The sequence below is a fragment of the Ambystoma mexicanum genome, chromosome 7q, assembly GCF_040938575.1.
Source record: "Ambystoma mexicanum isolate Mex_15411 chromosome 7q, UKY_AmexF1_1, whole genome shotgun sequence".
NCBI classification, from domain to species: domain Eukaryota; kingdom Metazoa; phylum Chordata; class Amphibia; order Caudata; family Ambystomatidae; genus Ambystoma; species Ambystoma mexicanum.
In genome coordinates this window covers 812,869,106-812,894,026 of record NC_090941.1, presented here as the reverse complement: position 1 = coordinate 812,894,026, position 24,921 = coordinate 812,869,106, and the positions used below count along the sequence as shown (strand labels likewise).

The following is a 24,921-nucleotide window of genomic DNA, read 5'->3' as shown; positions in this document are numbered from 1 at the left end:
AACCCGCCTCTGCTTGTCCTTCTCATTCATCAAATGATTTCTCTATGCGCCCAGGTCCTGCAATGTCATAATAGCATTAATGGCCACTGAAGAGGGATTGAAAAGGCCTGTAAGGGCCCTGAGTGCTCAGTGACTGCCTCTACAGCCTTAGACTACAATGTGATGACTAGTTAGGACAGCCCCTCCAGAAGCTGTTCATGCTTAGGTATTAATGGGTTTAGTTGCTCTAACAAGGACTGCATGTAACCCACGTGATGCCTGCTAGCCACTATTAGCAAGATTACCTATCAAAGGAAATGTTTGCCATTCTTTCGCGTTGGGGCACACTGATTATGACTACCTTCTTACGTGTCTGTTTCCCCTTTTTCTGTTGTTCTGTTACAGAGCAGAGTGGAGATGGTTAATGGCATTCTGATGATCCACAATGTGAATCAGTCAGATGCTGGAATGTACCAGTGCTTGGCAAAAAACATCCATGGCACTACGTATAGCAGCGCGGAACTGAAGATTTTAGGTAAGCAAATGTGTTTACTATTTCTTTTTACGAAATCATCTGAAATAGTTGTTTATTCCTTTGAGAGAAAAAAAAAACAACAAGTAGGCAATCCTGAGGTCTCCTCTTATGCGTGGGCTAACACTTTTGTCTTTCCTCCCAAACAATTTTGATTTTGAAAACAACAATTCCATCGCTAGCATACTATTGCCGGTTGTGGACAGTCCATTTGGCAGAATGTACAGCGATCTTCCCATTCACACAAACCATATTGGCTCAATAAATAAATTAAAAGGTTGACAGAAAACAAATGAACTCAATGTACCAATGAAAGCAACAACAAAGCTTGCAATAGGAGCGTTAATTCCAGAGTAGACATATATTTAATTTGCAGGATAAAACGAAGTGAAAGATGGGTGAATACGGAATGTCTTCTCCAATGAAGGACAGGGAGCTGCCTTAATATTCACTGCCAGGTGCAAGACAGGCAGGCAGACCACCAACCGTTCTAAACATTGATGAATCTGTTTGCTCTACTGCAGATAAACAGGAACCGATGCAGTCTATAGAAATAGCTACACTCTAAGACATTGGAGTGGAAAGTAATTATGACATACCATTCAGACTCCTGCGTATATTGCGCTTTCATATTTTGGTTGTTACTTCATTTTTCACCAGGGCAATTAATCTTCGGGGGTAATCTTCTTGACCAGTGGTTCCCATGGGAAACAGGTATTGTCATATCTAAAGGCCAAGCTCTGCGATAGGTGGAATAACCCCAAACAGTTGTCATTTCTGTAAAAAAGATGATGAAATTCAATGAAAAAACTTTGTTAAGGGGATGTTATGGTTAAGTTGCACTAATAAAAACCTATGAAATTCAATTTAAAAAATACTTTGTTAAGGGGACGTTATTGTTAAGTTGCACTAATAAAAACCTATGAAATTCAATGAAAAAACTTTGTTAAGGGGACGTTATGGTTAAGTTGCACTAATAAAAACCTATGAAATTCAATGAAAAACCCTGTTAAAGGGATGTTATGCTTAAGTTGCGCTACTAAAAACCTATCAAATTCAGTGAAAAAAACGTTGTTAAGGGGACGTTATGGTTACAAGTAAAACCGAAAACCCTCTGAAATTTGCCAGTTATGGGAAACTAAGCAACCGTAACTCGTGCCACCGCCGTGTACTGCTAAGAATAACACCCATGAAATCAAAGATGACATCACAAATATGATTGATGACATCACTGACAACATCACATGTGCATTTAATTTTCATTGGAAGTCCATACAAGGGGTTGTGAATGTAATGCTGGTAAAAAAGAAAAAGTGTCAGGGGTCATCTGGAGATGTGTGATGAACTACATACTTGATTATGCAATGTATTGCTCCAAAGAACATTCCATTGCAGTGTTGTTTCTAGAACAGGAACCTACTCATACAGACACATAGGCATTGAACCTAGGACCGTATTCCAACTCCTTATAGTTTTGCCGCAATCGTGCTTAACGTGCGCGGAAAAGTTTGCCGTGATTCTGCATTTGGCTCAATTTCATCCCATGTAAAACAGCTATTCTTTGCATTCAACCTCTGAATTCAGTTTTCTATCTGCTAGTTATGCCACCATCATTTCTAGTGTTTACCTGAAGCTATACAAAGCAGCTCCACTAGTTTTAAATCCAATTTAGAGAATTAAATCCATTTTTAGCATTTTTCCCATTCATTTAAAATCACATTCAAAAGCAATTGACCTGTTTTAAAATCATTCCTGTTTCTCTCTAAACTTGCTGGGGGAATTGGGATTGAAACTGCATGTGTTGAGTGTTTATTCCTGAAACCTGTTTTCTCCCCTTCCATCTCTTTATTGCATATTAGGAGGATTGAATAGTATCAGGGGGAAAAGAGTGATTACATTGCATTTGATTGAATTCATATCAAGTTTTATTTCTGTGCTGCATTAATGCCCTACCATTGCATTTCATTGAACCTACACAAAGTTTATTCTATGGCACATTATTCTTCTCATCCATACTTCTACTGATTAAAGAGATTGTTGATTGTAATATCACCCAACGCTGATCATTGTATAAATATTAATAGTGTGATATCTAGATATTGTTCAAAATCATAAAAGTGTGATATATACATTGTTCAATTCATAAAATAAATATATTAACTTTGCAAAACAACCTACTTCTTGGTTCAGTGAGACTGTGGGGGATTCAAAGAGAGGGGCGTGATATATGGGTACATCATTCAGAAATAAAAGAACTTTAGACATACAAATATATAATTAAGGGTTCCAGCTGGGCATCTCAGGCCAGGCATTGACTTAGGTGGAGTGCTGGGTTGAAACCACTTACAGATGGGGGCTGGAATCCGGGATTTCTGAATTAGATATATCACTTGTGACAGCTTAATACAGTGTGCTAACTGACAGGGTACATAAATCCTGTTGGGCTACCATGCTGTGTTACACTTTGAAAAGCACCCCTCAAAAGCGAACACTCGAAGGAAACGGTCTGTTTTGCAAAAATAAAATAAAACTTCTGTAAGTCAGGAAGGAAATTAATATTTCCGGAATGGCGACATTGGTAGAGATCATTATGGCTAGAGAAAACCTATTGCATAAGTTATTTGTGAGAGGTGAATGGACAGAGAAGGATCAGAATGTGTGGTTGCAGGAAATCACACAACAGATCACTGCAACAGGGTTAGATAAATGGCAAGATCAGGATCCCTTACATATGGCCCTGAGTGAACTAGATATGGCCCCTAAGGCAAAGGATGAGCAAAACAAGATTGCCAAAATAGCGGCATATCTATATCTATCTATTGGAGCCATACAGGATGAATATGCTGACGGCCAAGATCTGGCAAGTAAGCAACTGCAGGCATTAGGAAAGGCCCAAACTGCTCTTGACTCTGCTGAGCAGAGGTTACAGAGGAGCCAAGAGTCTGAAAATGAAAGTAGGCAGTATATAATCAAAATAAAAGAGGACATGGGTATCCTGCAGCAGGAAAAGGAAGAACAGGATACCAGAATTCTGGCCTTGCAGAAGCAGTACCAAGAAAGGTTGGACACTCTACTGCAGAGCCAGAGAAAGCTGGAGCAACAGATACATTTCAACAGGGCATGCACAGAACAGGCAGTCACTCTGCAAGGCCACCTAGACAGAGAGAAAGAGGAGAGTAATAAATGAATTCTGAAAGACGTGGACACCAAGGCAGAATTTGATGAAGAGCACCAGAAAGCTGGTGCGCTTCAAAGACAGAGGGACAACCTGGCGGCACAGAGGTAGGCTCTTGCTCAGGAAAGGGACACCTAAGGCCAGGAAGTCTGTCATTTAAAACAGAAAGTAGAAGAAAATCACCTGGCCCTTCAGGGATTGGGTGACCTCCAAAAAGAGCATGAAAGATTGTTAGAGCACACAAGGAGGGTGGAAGAGGCTCTAGCGAGGAAGGACCAGGCCAGTATGGTAACCCTCCTGCAGCAAAGACTGGCCCAGTACTCAAAAACAACCCAGGAAGCACAGAGAGAAAATGAGGCTCTCTGTGAGAACAATGGCAGGCTCCACAGACAGGTAGCCATGCCAGAGCGATTGATAGAGACTAGTAAGGCCTTGATTGAGGAACAGAAATCTCAAGTTCTTACGTGGCAACAGGGAGCAGGGGCTGATAGAGATGAGGTTCGCTGGGAAAGGGAAACACCTGAGCATAACCTCAGGAACCCTAGTACCAAAGGCCTTCATCTCACCCAATCCCTGGACTCTGCCAACCCCATGTCCACTGGCGCACATGAGCCCAGGGCCACGGGGATGGCAGATTTCAATCCAATCAGAAATATGGGGCTCATAGACCAGCACCTCCAAGGAATGGATGGGCGGACATCTGGGTATGGGTACCCAAGTACTGTGAAATCTAGTGGGGAGTTCCATGAGAGTAGGCCCACTAAGGGCATCCTGAAAACCTCTTCCCAGCTAGGATAGTGGGGGAGGGAGACCCATCAAATCCTGGGAGCAAGGAGGAATCAGAAGACTCCTCTGAGCACCCCAGGACACGGGAGACTAGGTCCCCACATTCTGCCAGCCATTCCCAGGCTCGCAGAATCTGGGAGAGCCTAGAAGACCAGAAGGGCACCTTTGGGAGCATTGCCTCTGAGTCAGAGGAGGAGTGGACCAAGGTTACCCAAACCAAGAAGGCCAATAAGGCATAAAGGGCCTTGCTTAAGGACCCCATCAAGCAAATCAAGGCAATAAGGAGCGTCATCACACCCTATCATAAGAACGCTAAGTATTCTGTTTGGGAGCACTTAGAGCTCTTTGAGCAGATGAGGGAAACTTTCCATTTGAAGGACAGCCAAAGCTGCATTCAATATGTGAAATGCACCTTCTCACCAGAATACTCCAACTTCTTTGCGGGCCTGGAGGACCAAAATACTTCTAGATGGTCCACCTATAGGGCGGCCATCTTGAAGTATTTTTCTTTACATAGAAATCCTCAAGAGGCTCGCAAGGCAGCCTACAACTTGCAATGTGAGGAGGATCAGACCCCACAAGAATTTGTGCAGGAATGCATGCCTTTGCGCAGACCACCAGAAGGGTGCGCACGGACAGCAAAGAATATGTCAATACTTTTTTCCACGCTCTACAAAAGTACATCATGATACAGCTAGTGAGAGATTTTCATGAGGAAAGATCACTAGACTGAGTCAGTGAAAGGCCACCCGAATTTATGAGGTGCAAAAGCCCATAGAAAACAAGAATAATGCTAAAAGCCCCAAAACAACCAACACCCCTGCTGCCGCTAAGGTGGTAGAAGGAAGGTTGCCCCATTTTAGATTTGGAGATGGGGGGGCCTAAAAACCTGCCTGCACAAAATCAGAGCAATCCCAAGCACAGAAGGCCCTCGGGCCAGTCACAGACGTGGAGCCAATGGGGTAGTCCCACAAATGGGATCCCTCACTCCCCTGACTACATAAATCCCTGCTACAAGGGGAACAGACCCATCCTGGGTTATGTGTGGACTCCACCAGCCCAAGGGGGGGATCCAACCAAGCACCAGCTAACCCAGGGAACTTCCCTCCTCACTTCCCCCAGGAGGGCAGAAATTCCCCAAATCATGGACAGAACTTTTTCCCCAGGTCCCCACAAAACCTTCAACCCCAGAACAATCCATCCTTCTTTCCCCACATCCTGAGCACAGACAACCTAATCCGGGAGAGGGGAGGCCAAGGGTGGAGGGGAACCCAAATCTTCCCAACCCGGGGTATTTTCAGAGAAGGGATAGCTACCCTTCCCGGGATCAGCCCAGGGAAGACAACAGGACTCCGTATCAGCCTGAGCAGGTGTCACAGCTAGAGCGCCAGGTCCAAAACATGGCACAGGATCTGGGTCACATGCTGAGGGCTCAACAGAATCCTCCGATGAGCATGTCGGTGCAGAATGCAACAAACTCTGGACCTGGTGCTCCAGAACAATGACGGGGCAGAACACCGACAACCCACCGCTTCCCAGGGAGGAGGCACAAGGGGAATGGGGGTGTAAAGCCTTGGAGGAAGCTTCCTTCCCCACTTGTAAAAAGCCCTTGGAAACCCAGGAACCAGAACCAAAATCTTCTGCCCCTGAAAGTCTGCCACTCAAGGAGCAGAGGGGGGGTAGGAGAAACAAAGAACCCAAACAGTCCCATTTTGAGGAGGAGGTACAAATCTTCCAATTTGAAGGAGAGGGATCCTCAGAGGAACCTGGGAAAAGGATCTTCTCCTTCAGATATGGGGGAACTCCTCCCAAAGAAAAATGGGTCCCAAAGTGTTCCAATCCAGACTGGGGAGATGTGGGGACTGAGCCCATCATCCTACCCCAGAACCAACTGCATGAAAATCCCCTGGCTCAAAACCATCTTGGTAACTGCCTCCAAAAAGGGGAGGCGGGCGGCCCAGAACCGGAACCAGGTGAACCCAAAACTTCTCCCATATCTAGTTGCCACCTTTCCTTTTCAGATTGCCTAGACTCCAAACAGAATTCTGCCCAAATCAATTCTCTATCAGTGTCCAAAACTAGAAAACTAACCCACCAGTTGTCCAAAAATGTACATTATCTGTGCCCCCTTGTGGAGAAGGAGGGAAGATTATATGCCCCGATCCAAATACAGGGGCAGGGTACAATTTTGGCACTGGTGGACACTGGATCCCAAGCTACCTACCTGTCCAAAAAGGCCTTTGATAAATTGAATTCAGGAATGGGGGAGAATTACCAAATTCCTCTCACCTTTCTTCCTGGACAACTTCAGAACTTTGACGGGAAGGAAATTCCCATTGAGGGGACTGCGGATTTGGACATTAAAATTGGGTGACACAAGGTGAACTGCCGGTCATAGTTGTGACTCCAGAGGGCACCCCTTGTTTACTAGGGAAATACCTCCTGCGAGTCTTGTCATCCCTAATAGATCATGTAAACAACGTCCTCTGGACCCAGACTAGCCGACCAATAAAACTGAAACAGAGTGTCAACCATGTTAGTTTAAACGGCACCTGCCGCATGGTTGAACAAAAATCTGACCAAGTACAATTTCACTTCCAGAACAACCAAATCCCAGACGTGACAGTAATAGCAGTAGGACAACAAACTGGTGAGGGGGGGGTCCTCTCTATTTCTGAAAATCAACCTTCCTTCCAGTCTAAGGTGGAGTTCCACACGGGAAGGAAACACTCTGAAATTCTTTACCAATCCACAATCAGACATTCCCACTTCTATAGTCCAGAAAGATGAGAAATCAGCTCAAGACCTGGCTGATATTCAGCAAATTGGAGAGCAGTTGTTCATCCCTGTTCAGTTAAAATGAAGGGAAGGACTCTGTTCTCACCCGAGTGTGTGTTAACAACGGTAAGAGCTTCATCAGCGGGGCCACGTTCCTCAAACTCCCAAAAGATCCAGCCATTCCCACATTCAAACTGATAGACAAATGGGAAATGGATTTGAAAACACCCAATTCCAAACATCTCCTGCCAAGCAGGTGTATGCTCAAAATCTCCATAGGCAACAAGAGCATAGTCCATAATTGTTGGGTCATGCGAGACGTCACTGCCGCTTTTTACTTAGGCAGTGACATTCTCAATCGCTTTCCCAATAGTTTGGACCTAATAAACTTCAAAGCTTGGTCCCGATTAGCGGATAATCCCATGGGCTTTAATGACCCAGAGAAAGCATTTAGGTCAGCTCAACTGCTGCCTTATGCAGTTGAAATTCAGATTGTAGAGGAAGTCACCATCCCAGAAAGGACCCGACAATTCTCCCTGGAAGTGAAAGGTAAAAGAGGACAGAAATTGAAAAACCCTGATGCTTATATTCATCTAAATGCTTCTCTCCAACAGCAAGGGTTGGGAGTAAACCCAACATTACTAGTCAACATAGAACATGACACCATTCCAATAGCGGTGGATACCAACGTCTTAAAGAGTATCACTCTAGCGGCAGGGACTATTATTGGAATGGCGGTTGATTACCAACATTTTTCCATAGATTTAGGCAATGAACTGTGAGGACCAATCCCCAAGGACTGTTTTGACAGTGATAGTGATGACAACACAACACCAGACAGGATCTTTCCCCTGCATGGGGGGAACTTCCACTTCTTGCTTTTATGGTAAGGAGGATGTTGCCTGTGACTTCAGGAGGGATGAGGTGATTTTCCAGGTCCGCGAGGACTGCCTTCCCCACCTGAAGCCACCGGTCCAAATCAGCACTTTGACCAGGGACTTCTCCACCCAGCTGGAGGAGGCCTCTGAGATAGCAAAACCAGAGGTCTTCCCAGGCTTCAGGCAGATGGTTGAAGAGAGAATCCACCTAGCTGATGCCTGTCGGACTCTAGAGCAGAAGCAAACATTTAAACAAGTTTTCTTGGATTTTCAAGATCTCTTTTTGCGGTGGACTCATATGACTGTGGTCGCACTGACATCCACACAACAACAATTCCCATGGACCCTGGCATGACTCCAGTGTTTTTGAAGCAATATCGCTTGCCTCTCACATCAATGGAGTCCCTTACTGAAATAATTAAGAACCTTGAGTCCCGTGGGATAATCTGTCCTTTTCACAGCACCTTCAATAATCCGGTGCTGGGGAGATTGAAGCGAAACGGCCATTGGAGACTCTGCGCCGACCTTAGGGAGCTCAACAAACAGGTCCATACTTCCCGATGGCCTCTTCCCTACATTGACCAAGGCCTGGCCCAGATCCAGGGGTCACAGGTATTCACTGCAATAGACCTGATCAATGGATACTGGACTTTACCTGTCAGTAGGGAGGACCAATACAAGCTGGCCTTTAACTTCGGAGGGCAGCAGTACACATGGATCCAGACTCCCTTTGGATACATCAACTCCGGCAATGAGTTCAACATTTTTCTACATAAGGCCATGCCCGATCTGGGTGAAAAGGGTAATCTGGTTTATGTAGATGATGTTCTCATCAATAGCTTGACTCCGGAGGAACACATAGCGGAGATCCATTCTGTTCTGACCCAGTTGAGGGCAGCCAGAGCAAAACCTTTGCTTCAAAAGGCACAGTGGTGTAGAACCCGTCTACATTTCTTGGGGCATGAGATTACTCCTCGGGGTCTCTGTCCCCAGGAAAAGAAAGTGGAAGCACTCCACAAATTCAAAGATCCCACAACTTTATGGGAACTAAGGAGCCTCCTTGGAATGACTAATTACAGTAGAAAGTTCATTGAGAACTACGCAGAGATCACAAGACCCCTGATTCATCTTTTGAAGGGGGGTCAAGTGGGAATGGGGTCCAGAACAAGCCGAGGCAGTAAGACATCTCAAAAGAAGCCTCTCACAAGTGACTTGCCTAGCTTACCCTGTCAAAAACAACGAGTTCTTCTTGGAGACATGGTTCTCTAATACATGCATGACTGCAGCATTATATCAAAAGCATGACAAGGTCAATAAAGTAATCTCCTATGCGAGCAAAACTTTATCCTCTGTGGAGGAAAAATTCAACGACTATGAGAAGGCACTCCTGGCAACGGTGTGGGCATTGAAGAATTACCGCACCGTTTATCCAGGGGAAACACATCATAGTGGAGACTCCACACCAGCCTCTTCAATATCTCCAAATTGACAGAATCCAGGCCGGAAATGTGAGTAATTCCCGAATTACTTCCTGGATTCTTTCAATGCAAGGCTTTCCTGTGTAGGTCAGATATGGCCAAAACAAGAAGAGTCCCCTCGCGCAAGGTCTGGCTGACTTGCATGATTGTGCCAGGGAAAACTGTCTCGAGGGCGAGAGTCTAAAAATCATGGACAACATGGAGGCATACCTCAATTCCCCACACAAAGTCTTTGAAGAAGACACGTGTGAGGGTATGCTCACTGTCTATGTGGATGGATGCTCTTACCATGTTGACAACAATGGGGAAAAAGAACTTGTGGCTGGCGTAGGGAATGCGTGGATGAATGAGACCCCAGATCCCTCCGCTGAGTACAATATTGGTCCCCGAAGTAGTCAAGTGGCAGAGTTGATGGCTGTGCATCAAGCCATTCTCACTGCTGTCCAACATTAACTCCACGAACTGGTCATAATCCCAGATTCGGATTATGTAGGGAACGGGTTTGTGGAGCATCTGGTTACCTGGAAAACCAGAGGCATGTCATGTGCTAATAATAAACCCTTGAAACATGGGAAATTAATTCGAAACACTGATGATCTGGTCACCTCGAATGGGATGACCCTCTACTGTAAAAAGATCAAGGGTCATTCCAAAGTAGAGGGAGCATACAAAACGGGAAATGACCTAACTGATCAGCTGGCCCAAACGGGAGCCATCCAAGGGGAGCTACATGAGATCGAACCCCTGTTGGGGGAGATCCAGGTCACTGCGATCACTATGCCCCAGACAAATGCACACAATGATCTCTCAACTGCACAATGGAGTAAGGAGACCCCAGATTCTGATTTGATTACAGCTCAAAAAGGGGATCCAATAATTGGTAAGTTTCATCAACACATTGAGGACCATGAGAACTTTCCCCTGTCGGATACCTATTACATTGGGAAAGAGGACCTCATTGAGTTGACAAAATGTCCAAAAATGTTCCGAATCCAAGAAGGTTTGTTGATAAGGTAATCCCTATCTGGCCATGATCAGTCAGTGGTTCCTACCTCATTCCAAAGCCTGATGTTAAGTCACGCCCATGATGCGGCCACAGCCAGTCATAGGGTGTTTCATACAACACTTGAAATCTTAAGAGAGGTTGCATACTGGACACACATGGGCAGGACCTGAACCAATACTTGAAGGGGTGTCTTGTGTATAAACAATTTCAGCCACCATCCCTCACACACCGTGCACCTCTCCAAAAGAGGGGGATGACACTGCCATGGTCAGATTTGCAAATCGACTTTATAGGGCCCCGTGATTCGCTCCTTTAGGGGAAACAAGTACATGTTGACCGTGACATGCTTGTTTACTAAATGGGTGGAATGTCTCCCGGCCCCAAACTGCAAGGCAGAAACACCAGCTGCCCTGATGATCAACCACATCTTTTCACGTTTTGGACTACCCCAAAGGATTGAGTCAGACCGAGGTAGCCACTTCACCAGCGAAGTAATGACAAAGATGTGGGAGATACTTGGGGTCAAAAGGAAGCTACACATTTCTTACCGGAAAGTCTCTAGTGGTGTAGTAGAGAGATACAACAAAACAATTGTGAGCATATTAAAAAGTTTGTGGCAGATTCTGGGCGAAGTTGGGATATTCGATTACCTCTTGTCCTGATGACCATCAGATCTACCCCTTCATCTGCAACTAAAATGTCACCCTTTGAGCTGATGACTGGACGCAGGATGGTGCTGCCCCAGCATCTGCTCTACAGAACCCAAAAGCAGACATTGCCCAATGCCTCCACAATTCATGAGTATGTGGAACATCTAAGAAAACACCTTCAACATGCTTTTGCCTATGTTCAGCGAAATCTAGAAAGATCTGCAGATAGCATGAAGACCCACTATGACTTAAAGACTACCAGAAAAGAATATAATGTAGGAGACTGGGTCTACTTATACAATTTCCAAAGGAACCATGCCAAACAGTGCACATTTTTGCCTAGCTGGAGGGGTCTTTTTGAAATTGTAGACAAAATCTCACCAGTTGTCTACAAAATCTGCATCCCCAAAGGCAGTTTGGCAGAGAGGGAGGATAAGTGGGTCCATATTAACCAACTAAAGTGTTGCCATCCTAGGCACACTCTGTAGCAACTCGAGGAGTCTTCTGGAACCCCAGAGGGGGTCACTCCAGCTCCCTAGAATTCTAACTATAAAATATTCCATATATAGTCAATAATTTACAATAAGAAAAATGTGTCCTGATTTATCAAAATGTATGTGTCCGCCCCATTACATTAGTAGTGGTGGGGAAATACCTACAAATATGCTTTTGATTGGAAACCATGGAGACAAAAACAAAGGAGGACTACCCAGGGACTGGGAGGAAAGATCCAAGGGGCCTGGAGTATCGCTCAATACTCACATCAGGACTGGGTGAGGAGAACTGGTCGATCCACCCCTGATGGAAGAAAAGATGATGAGACTGACCATCCCATTCTTGCGACTTCCCATTGATGGATGATCATCGCCAAATCACAAGAGGGGGGCTTGTTGGATGTTCGAACCCACTAGTCTATGCCCTGCAACATCACTGTGTGCTGTGTTCATCAAAAACAACAGAATGGCAGCCAAAAAGATCTATGCGCTAAAATCGCTGAGAAGTGCGCAGGAAAACCTGAAAAATAGGCCGCCAATCCATTTTGCCTATGTCAGTGGTAACACAGAAGACCACTGCCAAAACCTATCATTGGGCTGCCCACAGAGTAAAATGAAACTACTTGAAAAAGCAGTGCTGAATTGCAAGGGAAAACCAGAACTGCTTTAAAAATTTGTTTTTCCTTGGCTGTTAAATTTGCAAAATAATGATTCTCAGACAGCAGAAAAGATCCAACATCCTTGTTGGGTGTTAAACATCACTTTAGTTAAAGAATCCACCTAAGCACAATGTCAGCAGAAGCACATTTTATCAGAAGAAAATCCACATTCAAAGATGCTTGCATGGGAAAAATATGTCAGAAATGGGCGCAGTACTGCCGCTCGCCTGTGTCAGAAGTTGGCATTGACTTAACCTGCCAGTTTAAACTTGTACATTAAAATCAAAGTATGGAAAAGAAGAGACTTCCCATCAAAAGCAATATAGGTTGTTACAATTCAATCACTATGTTTGAAAAAGGCTGGAATTAAGAGATGTGTGGCTATATTTGTTAAAAATATTAATTGTATTTTAGAAAAACACTATTTTAAACAGTGTTTTAAAAGTGAGTTAAAGCCAGCCACACTGGACTTCAAAGACATTCCACAGCTTCTCCCAAACAAAGGCATCTTCCCCCTGCTCTCTGCTGAGGAACTGGCAGGAAGTTTGGAAAGGATGTGGGAGGAGGACTTTGGCCTTTTGCTCTGACAGGAGACAAAAGACTCCCTTGGCTGAAAGGAAATGCAAATTTAGGTGTCAACAGAAACCAGCTGCTGGCGGGAAGAGGCTCAGGTTGCTCTTGGCTCAGCCAAACCTTGGAGGTGGGGATAGACTGAATTGGGTATCTGTAACTGAAGAAAATATATTTTTGAGAAAAAGACTTATAGAAAACTGTGCCACATTGGTAAAAATCTGGAATGTATAGGTTGTTGAAATGTAAATGTTGCTCACAAATAGAAACTACTCTGGAATTTGTGCGATGTTCAGAGACCGGACCACCAAAATGTTGACTTTGTAGCAATTGTGATAATGCTAGCAATATGAAAATTTACAGGAGTATGCCCAGATGTTATCTGCATGTATGTGGAAAATGTGTACAGATCTCACACTGCGTAACCAACCAAAAGCACGAAAAACTGTCTTTTTTTAACCGAAACTCTTAAGAAGATGGGACTTGGACATATACGTGTCTTTTTTAATTGGGAATGTAAATATGTATAATTAGCAAGTTGGTGATATTGTAAATGTGCTTTATATGAACAATATATTTTCTGTGTAGAAACAAAGGGGAGGTTTTTCCCTGGACCGTAAAGGCAGCATCATCATGACACATCATGACATTCTGGTTTCTTTCTCAAAACAGGAGAGGGGGAATACTTTGACCAATCAGTTTCCTAGAGGGTGGGCGTAGTATAATCAGCCTATCCACCCCCTTGGGAAATACATAAATAGGGACTGTTGATACCTAGAAACACAGACACATTCACCCATCAACTGATTTCCTGGCGAAGAGCTCTGCAGGAGAACCCAGATCAAGACTCCAGAACTCTGAAAGCAGAAGGCCCAATCCAAAGCTGAACCCTTCTGAGCTGACCTTTAAAATCTTGCAACCTGATTTTAACCCCACATTTCCAAGGGGCACAACAGATTGAACAGCCGGGCTGTGCTGTTTCTGGTTCTTGCCAAGAACTCTTGCTAGAACCCAGAGATCCAAACCAGTAGAGCAGAGCTGTAACCCAGAACCAACCCATCAGATCCATTCGAAGAGACCGTGCAGAGACCAGAGTGCCTTGCTGAGTGCAGAACCAAGTGCCTGAATCCTGTCCGGTGGGCTAGCAGATTCAAGTCCAAAACCCTTTGACCAGATCCTGACTTGCCTATTCCAAAACCATAGTTATGAGTATTTAGCATAGAATTGTCCATAGCCAATGTCTTATCCTTAAGTAATCTAATCCAACCCATTCTATCATATCCAAGACTGCATTGTAGAACCTCTTTTGTCTGTCCTGAATCCTTCTCTCATCCATATAATCCTGTGATAATTGTAGTGATAAAAAAACGCATTCCAACTCCTTAGAGTTTTGTCGCAATCGTGCTTAACGTGCGCCGAAAAGTTTGCCGCAATTCTGCTTTTGGCTCAATTTAATCCCATGTAAAACAGCTATTCTTTGCATTCAACCTCTGAATTCAGTTTTTTATCTGCTAGTTATCCCACCATCATTGCTAGTGTTTACCTGAAGCTATACAAAGCAGCTCCCACTAGTTTTGAAAACAATTTAGAGAATTAAATCCATTTTTAGCATTTTTCCCATTCATTTAAAATCATATTCAAAAGCAATTGACCTGTTTTAAAATCATTCCTGTTTCTCTCTAAGTTTGCTGGAGGAATTGGGATTGAAACTGCATTTGTTGAGTGTTTATTCCTGAAACCTGTTTTCTCTCTTTCCATCTCTATATTGCATATTAGGGGGGATTGAATAGTATCAGGGGGAAAAGAGTGATTACATTGCATTTGATTGAATTCATATCAAGTTTTATTTCTGTGCTGCATTAATGTCCTACCATTGCATTTCATTGAACCTACACAAAGTTTATTCTATGCCACATTATTCTTCTCATCCATACTCCTACTGATTAAAGAGATTGTTGATTGTAATATCACCCAACGCTGATCATTGTATAAATATTAATAGTGTGATATCTAGATATTGTTCAAATTCATAAACGTGTGATATATATATTGTTCAATTCATAAAATAAATATTTTAACTTTGCAAAACAACCTACTTCTTGGTTCACTGAGACCGGGGCGGATTCAAAGAGAGGGGCATGATATAAGGGTACATCATTCAGAAATCAAATTACTTTAGACATAAAAATATGTAATTAAAGGTTCCAGCTGGGCATCTCACGCCAGGCATTGACTTAGGTGGAGGGGTGGGTTGAAACCACTTACATGTGCAAGAAATTTCATGAATCGGGCCCAAACACTTTTCCAGGGTTAGTATATCAGGTTTGCAGCTGAACAACTACATTTTACAAATTGCCCATTGCTTTAAAAACTCTATTATCAGACCTAGCTATTGTTTTTGGAAACGCAGACCAAAAGGAAATTCTAGAGCCCTACCTCTCCTAGGACTAACAACGGCTGAAAACAGGTGGATAAACATAAGACTGCATGCTTCTGGGATCATTGAAAGGGTCTAGCACAGGGAACCATGTGTATGGCTATCAACTCCTCATGTATCTCACATCTTCTATACAGGAGTTTGGCCCCACACAGGTGCCATGCACTGCACCCTATGGTTTGTAAAAGGGTTTAAACTAACAGATTATTCCAAAAGGTTGTATGAAAAGGTTGCCTCACCCAAGAAATGAGCCCACCATTTTCGTGAAGGGATGTTTACACTTACCACATGTACATTCAATTTCAGATAATTTTATTCCACTTTTGTTTTAGCATAAGCCCTTAGGTATCCATGTCAAATAATCACATACAAGTCATAGAGTTAAACAACCTTTTGTTCTTACAGTCGGACCCAATAGAAAAAGCTAAAATAATATTCCAGGTAAATGTAACAACAGCACTGATATAAAAAAAAAATTACTGATGCTGACATTCGTCAGGAAGCTAATCTAAGACAACAGCAAATACAGAGACATCATTGGTTGTCTTTTACAGAAATTGATTGCTTCTTCTACTGAACTTATCCCATTCAGTAAGAACCTCTGTCTCAGGTGCAATATGTGATGTTACAAATACAGTGGCAAGCTAGTAGGAAGGGTTCTACCGATTCGATCCTAGTTTTGCAATGTAAACTTTAATTTGTTACATTTATGTCCCATTTGTCACAGAGCAATGCAACTGGTCAGATACCAAACCTTAGTGTAATGTAGAGAGATCGCATTAGGTTGGACTTTGTTCTATCCAGTGAGTTTAATTTCCCATTAGGGACCCAAGTACTTAGAGGCTGCGATTTTGCACAGGAAGTATGTTACGCATTTATCCCAGAATGTATTTTTTAGTCTTGCTCTGAACCTGGATTCATCCCTCCTGGGTTGGACAAAGGTCCTTGCATCCGATTCCCTGCAGAAGGGTTTTAACATGATGGAACCGGTGTAACAAAGAGCTTCCCTCTCGCCCAAGAACATACATTGGTGATTCCCTGTGGGTGCTCAGATCGGGAGTGCTCCATAGTCTCACCCAATGCAGGACAGGTCTTGACATCACAAGTTGGTCAAGATATCGGAGAGCAAGCTCTTCGTGGAACAGGATTGTAGATGTTCTAGTGGTTAGAGTTAAAAGGTTTTTCTAAAAATGTATTTTCAGTGACGCAAAGATTTGCACACTTGATAAATCCTGAGATCTCAGCCCTATACAAAGATGTCTGCCTGGCGTGCAGTTTATAAGCTTCTAGCACTGGTCTGAAAGCCCCATTACCATGTTTTGCAATAGCCCTGGACCTCCTGGCAAGCTTGATATTTGCCATGTACCAGAAATCCCATTTGCTGGTAAATACATATCTGACGGCAAGATAGTCAAATGATTTCACCTGGTCAATATCACTAGCTTCCCCCACAAGGGGCAGGTGTGCAGCATCCTTTTCTTAGAAAACACCATATACTTTGTCTTTTCATAGTGTATGTCCAAGCCCTTAACAGAAGAGAACTCATTGAAAAGTTTGAACTGTTTCTTCAGACCTGTGGGCGTTAGGGAAATAAGCATAGCGTTGTCCGCAGCACAGGGCACTTTCCTGGGGCTTGGCTATGTGAATCAGTGGGGAGGTGCTAGCAGCGTGTCAGTGATATTTATGTACAACAAAAACAGCATTGGATATACCAACATGCAACACTAATGGACTCTTTTAGAACCTTAAACAGTTCAGTTGTCTCCCCGCCCAATCCCCATCTCACCACAGCCTCAGTATCACAGTAGAGAAGTTAGATTAAGGATAAGAGATCATGGGGTAGTCCTAATTCATGCAACATATAATAATGCTTCATGCAAGGCACACTATCATAGGCTGATTGAAGATCTATGAAAAGTGCATAAAAGTTCATTTTCCTGAGGATGACATATTCCTCAATCAGTAGAAATAGTCTAAACCATTAATCAACAGTGCTCCTGCCTTTCCGAAATTCAATGTGAAAATAGATTATTAGGCAATTATCGGTCACTCGTGTCTGAACCGCTCCAAGAGGACTTTTGTGAAGATTTTTCCTGTTGCATCCATGAGAGAAATTGGACGGTAATTTATAGGATGCTCTTGCTCTCCCTTCTTACAGAGGGGAAACATTTTGGCTATAGCGTTAAAAAGCCACAAAAGATAAATGTCCCAGTCTAACCTTTCCAATATAAATGAGTCAGGCAGAATTCTATCAGTCTCTGGAGCTTTGCTGTTCATTTGCAAATGAACAGCAAATGAATGCATTGGCCTTCATTTGCTACCATAATCTCACTTAAGGTGAACGTTAATGGCACATATGGGTAGCCATTGCTGTTACTGGGCTTCACATTTTCTAGTTTTGGAAAAATTGTTGTAAAATAATTGCACTAGGCTCTTTCACTGCTGTTTTCCTGAATGATTCAATCCTCCGCAGGCGACACAGATGATTCAATCCTCCGCAGGCGACGCGGATGCAATACATTTGCAGAACCTAGCCTGCTATTTATTCTGTATTAGGTCTAGGCTCTCATCCCAAAGCAATTCAGCAATCACTTTCTTGTTTACATGAATGGCTTGCTTATAATTGTCTCTTGCCTGGCAAAGATCACCCCTTCCTACAGTGTCTACGTTTTTCAAGCTCCAGATAAGTTGCCACTTTAGTGACTTGCATTCTTTATCGTATCATAGTGTTTTCCAGCTGGTTGAGTGTTTGCCTAAACTGCGTGGTTTCGTAGCAAAGGCTGTTTTATGGAATGTTTCTATGATTGTATGGACTTGCTTTGCATAAAGTAACTTCCTGGCGAGCCAATAGGGCCTTCTATATGTGTGCGAGAATTGCTCTGGATTTAGATGGGAATTCCAAAGGTTGCGGCCTAATGTTGGAATTCCTACAGGAACATCTGGAAAGCTGAATGGTTGTGGTTTCAATTCACTGAAAGGATCAATAAGGTCGAGCGGGAGACAATAAGTGTGTGCACAAGAGAGAAGCAATTGAATTAGCGAAAAAGTGTCCCAATTAGTAGCAGGTGTTGTGGCCTTACTGCTTATCTAGCAGATGACATTTTCAACTTCCCTGTGGTTTGGAATATGAAGTGTAGTGCATCTTTTCTTTTTTTTTTCTTCCCATGTGAAATCCACCACAGCCTCGAAACCAGAGGGATTCTCTACCCTCTGCGAGATCAAGAACAGAAGTGGCCTTGCATGCAGATGCCTGGCATAATATTTTCATGACAGTCAACCAGTTGGGCAGTTAGAAAGATACAATGCAACATTTGGCAAACATCACCTTTCTTATTTCAGATTATTTAAAAACTTCTCAACACACTCCATCCTCCTGATGAAACATTGCCTTTATTCATCGAAGCCGACATATCAAGCAGTGCCATAGGAGGTGTTTTGTTACAAACAGATCCAGAAATGTCAGTGTGGCACTCACTAACGTACTACTCATGTAAATTGATGCAAAGTGAAGTGCAATGTGCGGCCATAGAACTGGAGATCTTAGCCATAAAAGGGGCATTCAAACAGTGGCGACACCACAGAGAAGGAGGACGGTACAGGTATGGTACAGGATGGTACAGATTGATCACCATAATTTACAAACTCTACAAACCCTACAATGCCGGAACAACTGCCAAGCCTGGTAGGCATTCTTCTTTGCCAAATATGATTTTCTCCTTACCTACAGACCTATATCTGTTAACCTGTGGGCCAACACATTGTTGTGATCGTTAAACTCCAATCCCATAAAGGATCAGTATCCTGCAACCCTGCTCCCTCCCAAGCATTTCATGGATATCATCCAGTCCTATTTGGAACGGATCTGATACGTGACCACCACAGACCCCATGGTTCCTTGTATATCCAGGCACCAGGAAATCAAACAACAAGACAGACTGTTCTTCATTGCCAACAGGCTGTACTTACCATCCCTCAAACACCATCAGATCCATCAGATTTATGCAGTCTCGGTAGGATAGCTCAGCTGCATCATGCTCGCCTTGGAAGCAAGACGACACTGAGCAACACAGGTTTGATCCCTGGGTCCGTGCTTAGAAACCTCTGGGTATTAAGTGCCTTTTGAATAACCTATTATATCATATCATATCATATCATATCAAGTGGCCCTCAATGGCCTACATAATTCCTGTTTTACCGGCCATAGAGATGTCAAAGCCAACTGTAGGAGAGTGTCTAAGTTTTTCTGGTGCCCAGGCTTACCCAAACAAGTAGCCTCTTTCATAGGCTCAAGCCCAAGTGGTGCCCTAACCAATATCTGAAAAGAGAAATCTGTGGGACTTCTTCAACCCATCTAAAAACATCCCTACCCTTGGCATACCATTGCCACTGATTTTATTGTGAAGTTCCGGAATACAGCAAGACTTGCATAATGTAGTGGTGGATTGTTTTGCTAAATTGTCCCACTTACACAGATTGCCTGACGTGAATATTTCTGACCACGTTTCTCAATTAATGTCTCGGTTCTGATCCCAAGTTAGAAAATATATCAAGATTCACTGTGGGCACAGTTCTGGTATATATCCCAAGACCAATGGCTAGACCCATTGGACCAACCAGACACTCAAGCGGTGTATCTGGTCATTGCATCTAATGCCATTGCATCTAATGCCATTCCATCAAAATGTTTCCATCTAAAAAATTTCCATCTAATGCATATGTTTGGGGAGTAAAGGGTTAATTTTTGTTTAGGTGCATTATAAAGGGTAAAAAACGGAGGTTGGGGGGAGAGGAACCCCCTAAAAAAAAAAATTGAAAAAAAAATGCATTTGGTGCAATTTTTTTAGATGGATACAATTTGATGCAAATGCATGTCAATACATGGAATTCGATGCATTGAACATAAACCCTCCAGCAGTACCTCAGGTGTTATAGCAATGACACACAAAAAAAATTGCACCCATTGCTCGGATATGGCAGAAGTAGCCTTCAATAATTCATGGCACTCATTCCTCAAACATACCTCCTTCTATGTCACCTACGGACATCATCCCAAGGTTCTTACCATGCAAACCATCTCCAATAGCCTTGTTCCATCCATTGACGTGATGGTATGCCAGATACATAACGTCCATCAACAGACAGCTACTATAATTCGAGATACCAAGGACTGGCAAATGCCACAGGCCAACAAACTTTGAATCCCTGAACCCTCCTATTGAGTAGGTGATCTGTTATGGCTGTCATCCAAGAACCTTCCACTCCAAAAACCTGCCTGTGAAACTGATATCTAACTATATTGCTTTGTCAATTCAGTGTGCTGCGCAAGATATCACTAGTGGTCTATGGTTTTTGCTTACCCATTGCTTGGTGGATAAAACCTGTTTTTCATATCTCACTCCTGAAACCATTTTTGCCAGATCCCTAAGGGATGCAGAGGGTCCCTAACTATGGCGCCCGTGCGTCTGCCATACAACGCCTACGCTAAAACATTGTTAGAGCATGTTGCCATGGTGACATGCAACAGCCCAAGGTTCATTGTATGTGTGGCACTCCATAAAAGGGAGATGCCACCGTCACAAGGAGCGTCTCAATGCTTACATTTCCTGCCAGCTCAGTAAGCTCTGTAGTGTTTTATCTTCCACCTTTCTCCTGCACTTTGCCTTCCTCCTGGTTACTCCCCTTGCTGCTCTCCTCCTGGTGCTTACTGCTCTGAGCTCTCCTCGTGGTGCATCCTGCTCTGAGCTCACCCAGCTACCATTGCCTGTCTCCTTGTGGGTAACTTGTTTCCTATTATTCTTACACCTCCCGGGCCAGTGTTCACACTTTTCCTACACCAGGCAAATTCTGGGAGGTGAGCCCATGGTGTAAGGGGCTGGTCCCTGCCCTTTCCTGAGTTTCAACCCCTCAGGGTGGGAGGGATTGGTTCCTCCTGCTACCTTGTCATCAGGCGCAACCTACAACTACGTTGAGTTGATCATCACATACTCCACAAACTCTGAGTCCATGAGACAAGTTACTTGACACCTATAAGGCCTCTGGAATGGATTGCATTACCAATAGAGGTGGAAACTTGTAGGGAATCAAAGAAGGAGTAGGAGGCACCTTTCATAGAAAGGCAGAATGTCACAGGGATCGGCCCATATCAAGCCCGAATCAAGCCTTTTGATGTAGCACTTGATTTCTGACTTCATACCCAGTGTGCGTCTTCTTGCCAGAAATGGAAGGGGCAATAAGCAAGAAAGAACTGCCAGAAAGCCAAAATAGTGGGAACCCTTTATATGCCTACTTTCTCTCAGTGGCTATTCTGACTCTTCCCCTTTCCCAGGCCTCTTGACTTCAAAGCAACTCTTGTTTGCAACTCCCTTGTGGTAGGCTGATATTGTTATGTCAGTGCTGATTTTGAAGCAGAGACTCCAAACAAGAAGATCTGATATTGTATGTTCCTGGGCCCTGGGCCGGAGGAGGTGTTGCCCTTCCTCGAAAATAAATAGAGGCAGCATCCTGGCAATTGCCTCACTTAGTAGTAGTGCGGCCAGACAGACTGGCCATTAATTCATTTTCATTGTCATATCTGGGCCCTTTGTGTCTTTCATATATGTATGCTCTTAACATTCACCATACCACAACCAGACACATTTTATTTTTAGAGATTACTCTGCCACAAGATTGATTAGGGCAGACAATTATTATAAATTAGATCAGATGTGCAGATGTTCAAATGCTACCTCTGGCTTTAGTGGATTTATTGCAGCAGCTGTCAGTAATGCACATGTGACCTTCGAACCTGCCTAGTGCAGCTGAAGAGCAGGACCTGCAAATGTCATGTAGCTGGTGAAGTAAAAGCATATGAAAACACTATGCTTCTGGCATGGAACGTTTAGGAAAGGGAGCTTGGTTAGCAGATCTCATATTCAGAAACAGAATTACCTGCATAATTATATTATGTTAGTATCGAGCGAGAGACAATCAGATTGTTAGATGCAATCTTATTGGCTCTGGCCGGGGGAATTAACAAATGCAGAATCCCTCGAAGCTTAAGCTTCCTTCACATCTCTGGAAGGGGTATGTGGCAGCCCCTCAGCCAATGAGGGGGCTAGGAACTGGGTAATCCTCACTCCGAGCCATCACGCAGCAGGAGGCTGACATCCTCCCCTGCCGGGTATTCAGGTAAGTGTTTTCTACACCTCTCGTCGCTCCCAACCCCACTTACCTTCTTTTGGGTCCTTTTTTAAGACCGAACGCGCTGGGGACAATTCTGTCACCAGTGCTTCCGCTCCCGATGGCTGCCATGGAAAGAAAAAACTGACTCTGTTGTCCCTTCCGCGGTGGCCATTTTATTTTACATTCTATTTTTTATTTTCTGTTCCGAAACGCTGCAGCATTTTGCAACAGAAAAACAATGCTGTTTGTACCCCGGTCTTGTGGGCCGGGGTATAATAGCAATAATCCCCTCACCACGGGGGCATTACGCTTCATTACCCCACGGCTCGGGATTATTGCTTAAATAATAACCAATAAAGCTAGGGCTTTCACACCCACGGAAATGGCATTCTGTCATAATGTGTTTCTAATAAGATGATTATACTGGACAGGCTGCAGCACAATGTAAGCACCATTAACAAACAATTGAAGAAATGTATAATTTACTCAGGAATACTAACATATCTCCCAATCCATATCTGCTGTGTTTATTAACGTCTGTATGAGCTCTTAATTTTAGTTGTCTTTTTTACACCTTTTTAATCCTGTCACAAACTGCATCGCAAATAGAACTTCATGGCCATGTCATCATGTAAAATTTATTTAGGTAAAAAGAATGACATAATTGGCTGTTTTTTGGGATTAGTGAGCACATGAAAGAAACCCCAGTTTATATTTTCCAAAACACAACAATCCAACACAACACGCTGGGACAGGAAACAACTGTTTTCTAACAATATATTTAATTTTAACCAAAAATCCTGTAAGATATACATTTCACAGATCTGGGAACAAAGGGACACATATTATATGTAACTATATACAAAGACATACTTCAACCAAATGCACGGTCAAATGCAATCTTGGAAGCCTGTTAAGATCTCACTACCTAGAAGGAACAAGACATTTATCGGAAGTCACGTATATTAACCAGCACAACTTGTAAGTCATTCATTCAAGTCAACATTTATTTTACTTTGCTGAATTGTGCTCTCCTCTGATATCTTTACTAAATTTGAAATGACAGCAAACACTATGTGATTCAATCCTGTTTTGATTTAGTACACTTGCAGAAACAGCCATACTACGACAAATTGACCTCAGCAAACTACTGAAATCATGTGTATTCAAAAGGGTTGCAATGTAATCTGTAGCAACAAATAACAAATGGTCCTGATATGTGTTTTGGTCCAATCTATGAATGTTTGCGATGGGTATCGTGAGTTCCTGGACAAAAAGTAGTTGAAAAAGTAAAACTTTGGGCCTCATTACGGGTATGGCGATCCGGAAACACGAGTGCCGGTAACAACAAAGGCGTATTTGCACACGCAAGTACCCTATTTTCCACGCAGATAATTCCATGAATCGGGCCCTAAATGTGTACATTTTATTTATGGGCAATCGATGTAATTGCTGTTTAAAAACATTGGAATCTCTACACAACTACTCGCCAAAAGACATAAACATTTGCCTCTTCCCACGAAAGCTTACCACCACTCTTGCTAGGGTTCAACTAGACAAGAGCCCTGGGCAGCACCGGTAATTTACCCTAGTGAACCTCCTCAATATCCCTTGGATCTTTTCCAACACCCCCTGACCATGCTGATCAATGCTTACTCAGAAGTCGTTCACACCACCAAGAACGAGGACCTCATCTTGTAAAACATACTTGATACCCTCTTCATCTACACATTGTTTAACCCATCCTCCCACCATGTTTTAGACATCCACCCAAGCCCCGGCTAGAGATCCTCTCCTGGAATTCAAGCTAATACTGAAATTGTGCCTGGTCAAACACTTTTTTTGGCACATGACTATTCAGACGAATGCATGAGACCCTTCACCCGAGGTTATACCATCCCTCAATTGTGAAGAACTGACTTCTCCATCATACATCGGCCCAAACCAATATCTTGTGCATATTACTAAAAATCCTAAAAAAGCATACAGCATTTTCTTTTCAGATTAGTAACATCATACCTTGGTACTAATAGTACCTAAAAGACACAATGCATAGCCCATGCTTTTCTTCCCTTCCCTTCCCAAAAGTACGATGGGGCTCCTTTGAAGTATGGCAGGACAGGAAACAATTAACGATAATGGAATTATTGCCCCTTTTTTCACACTGCCATACTATGAGTATGGCCCTGGAGTGGGGGATTTACCTCCAGCATCATGTTTAGAGGTAAATCCTCACACTTTCTGTCATAAATTGGCGAAATCAGTGGTATTAACACAGCTGTAATTTCGTCAGTGGAAATTCTGCCAAAAATGCAGAGTAGAGTTCAACGGACTCTGA

The 24,921-nt window shown here is 43.3% G+C and overlaps 1 protein-coding gene across 6 annotated transcripts in view; it reads left to right on the top strand.

Moving 5' to 3' along the window:
- The window catches only part of CNTN5 (contactin 5), a 3,106,629-nt gene that overhangs the window by 2,006,174 nt on the left and 1,075,534 nt on the right, over positions 1-24,921 (top strand). For all 6 annotated transcript variants that reach the window (XM_069639123.1, XM_069639125.1, XM_069639124.1 and 3 more), the window contains one exon: positions 385-514. In XM_069639123.1, coding sequence (XP_069495224.1) covers positions 385-514 — 130 coding nt within the window. The remainder of the gene's footprint in view (positions 1-384; positions 515-24,921) is intronic.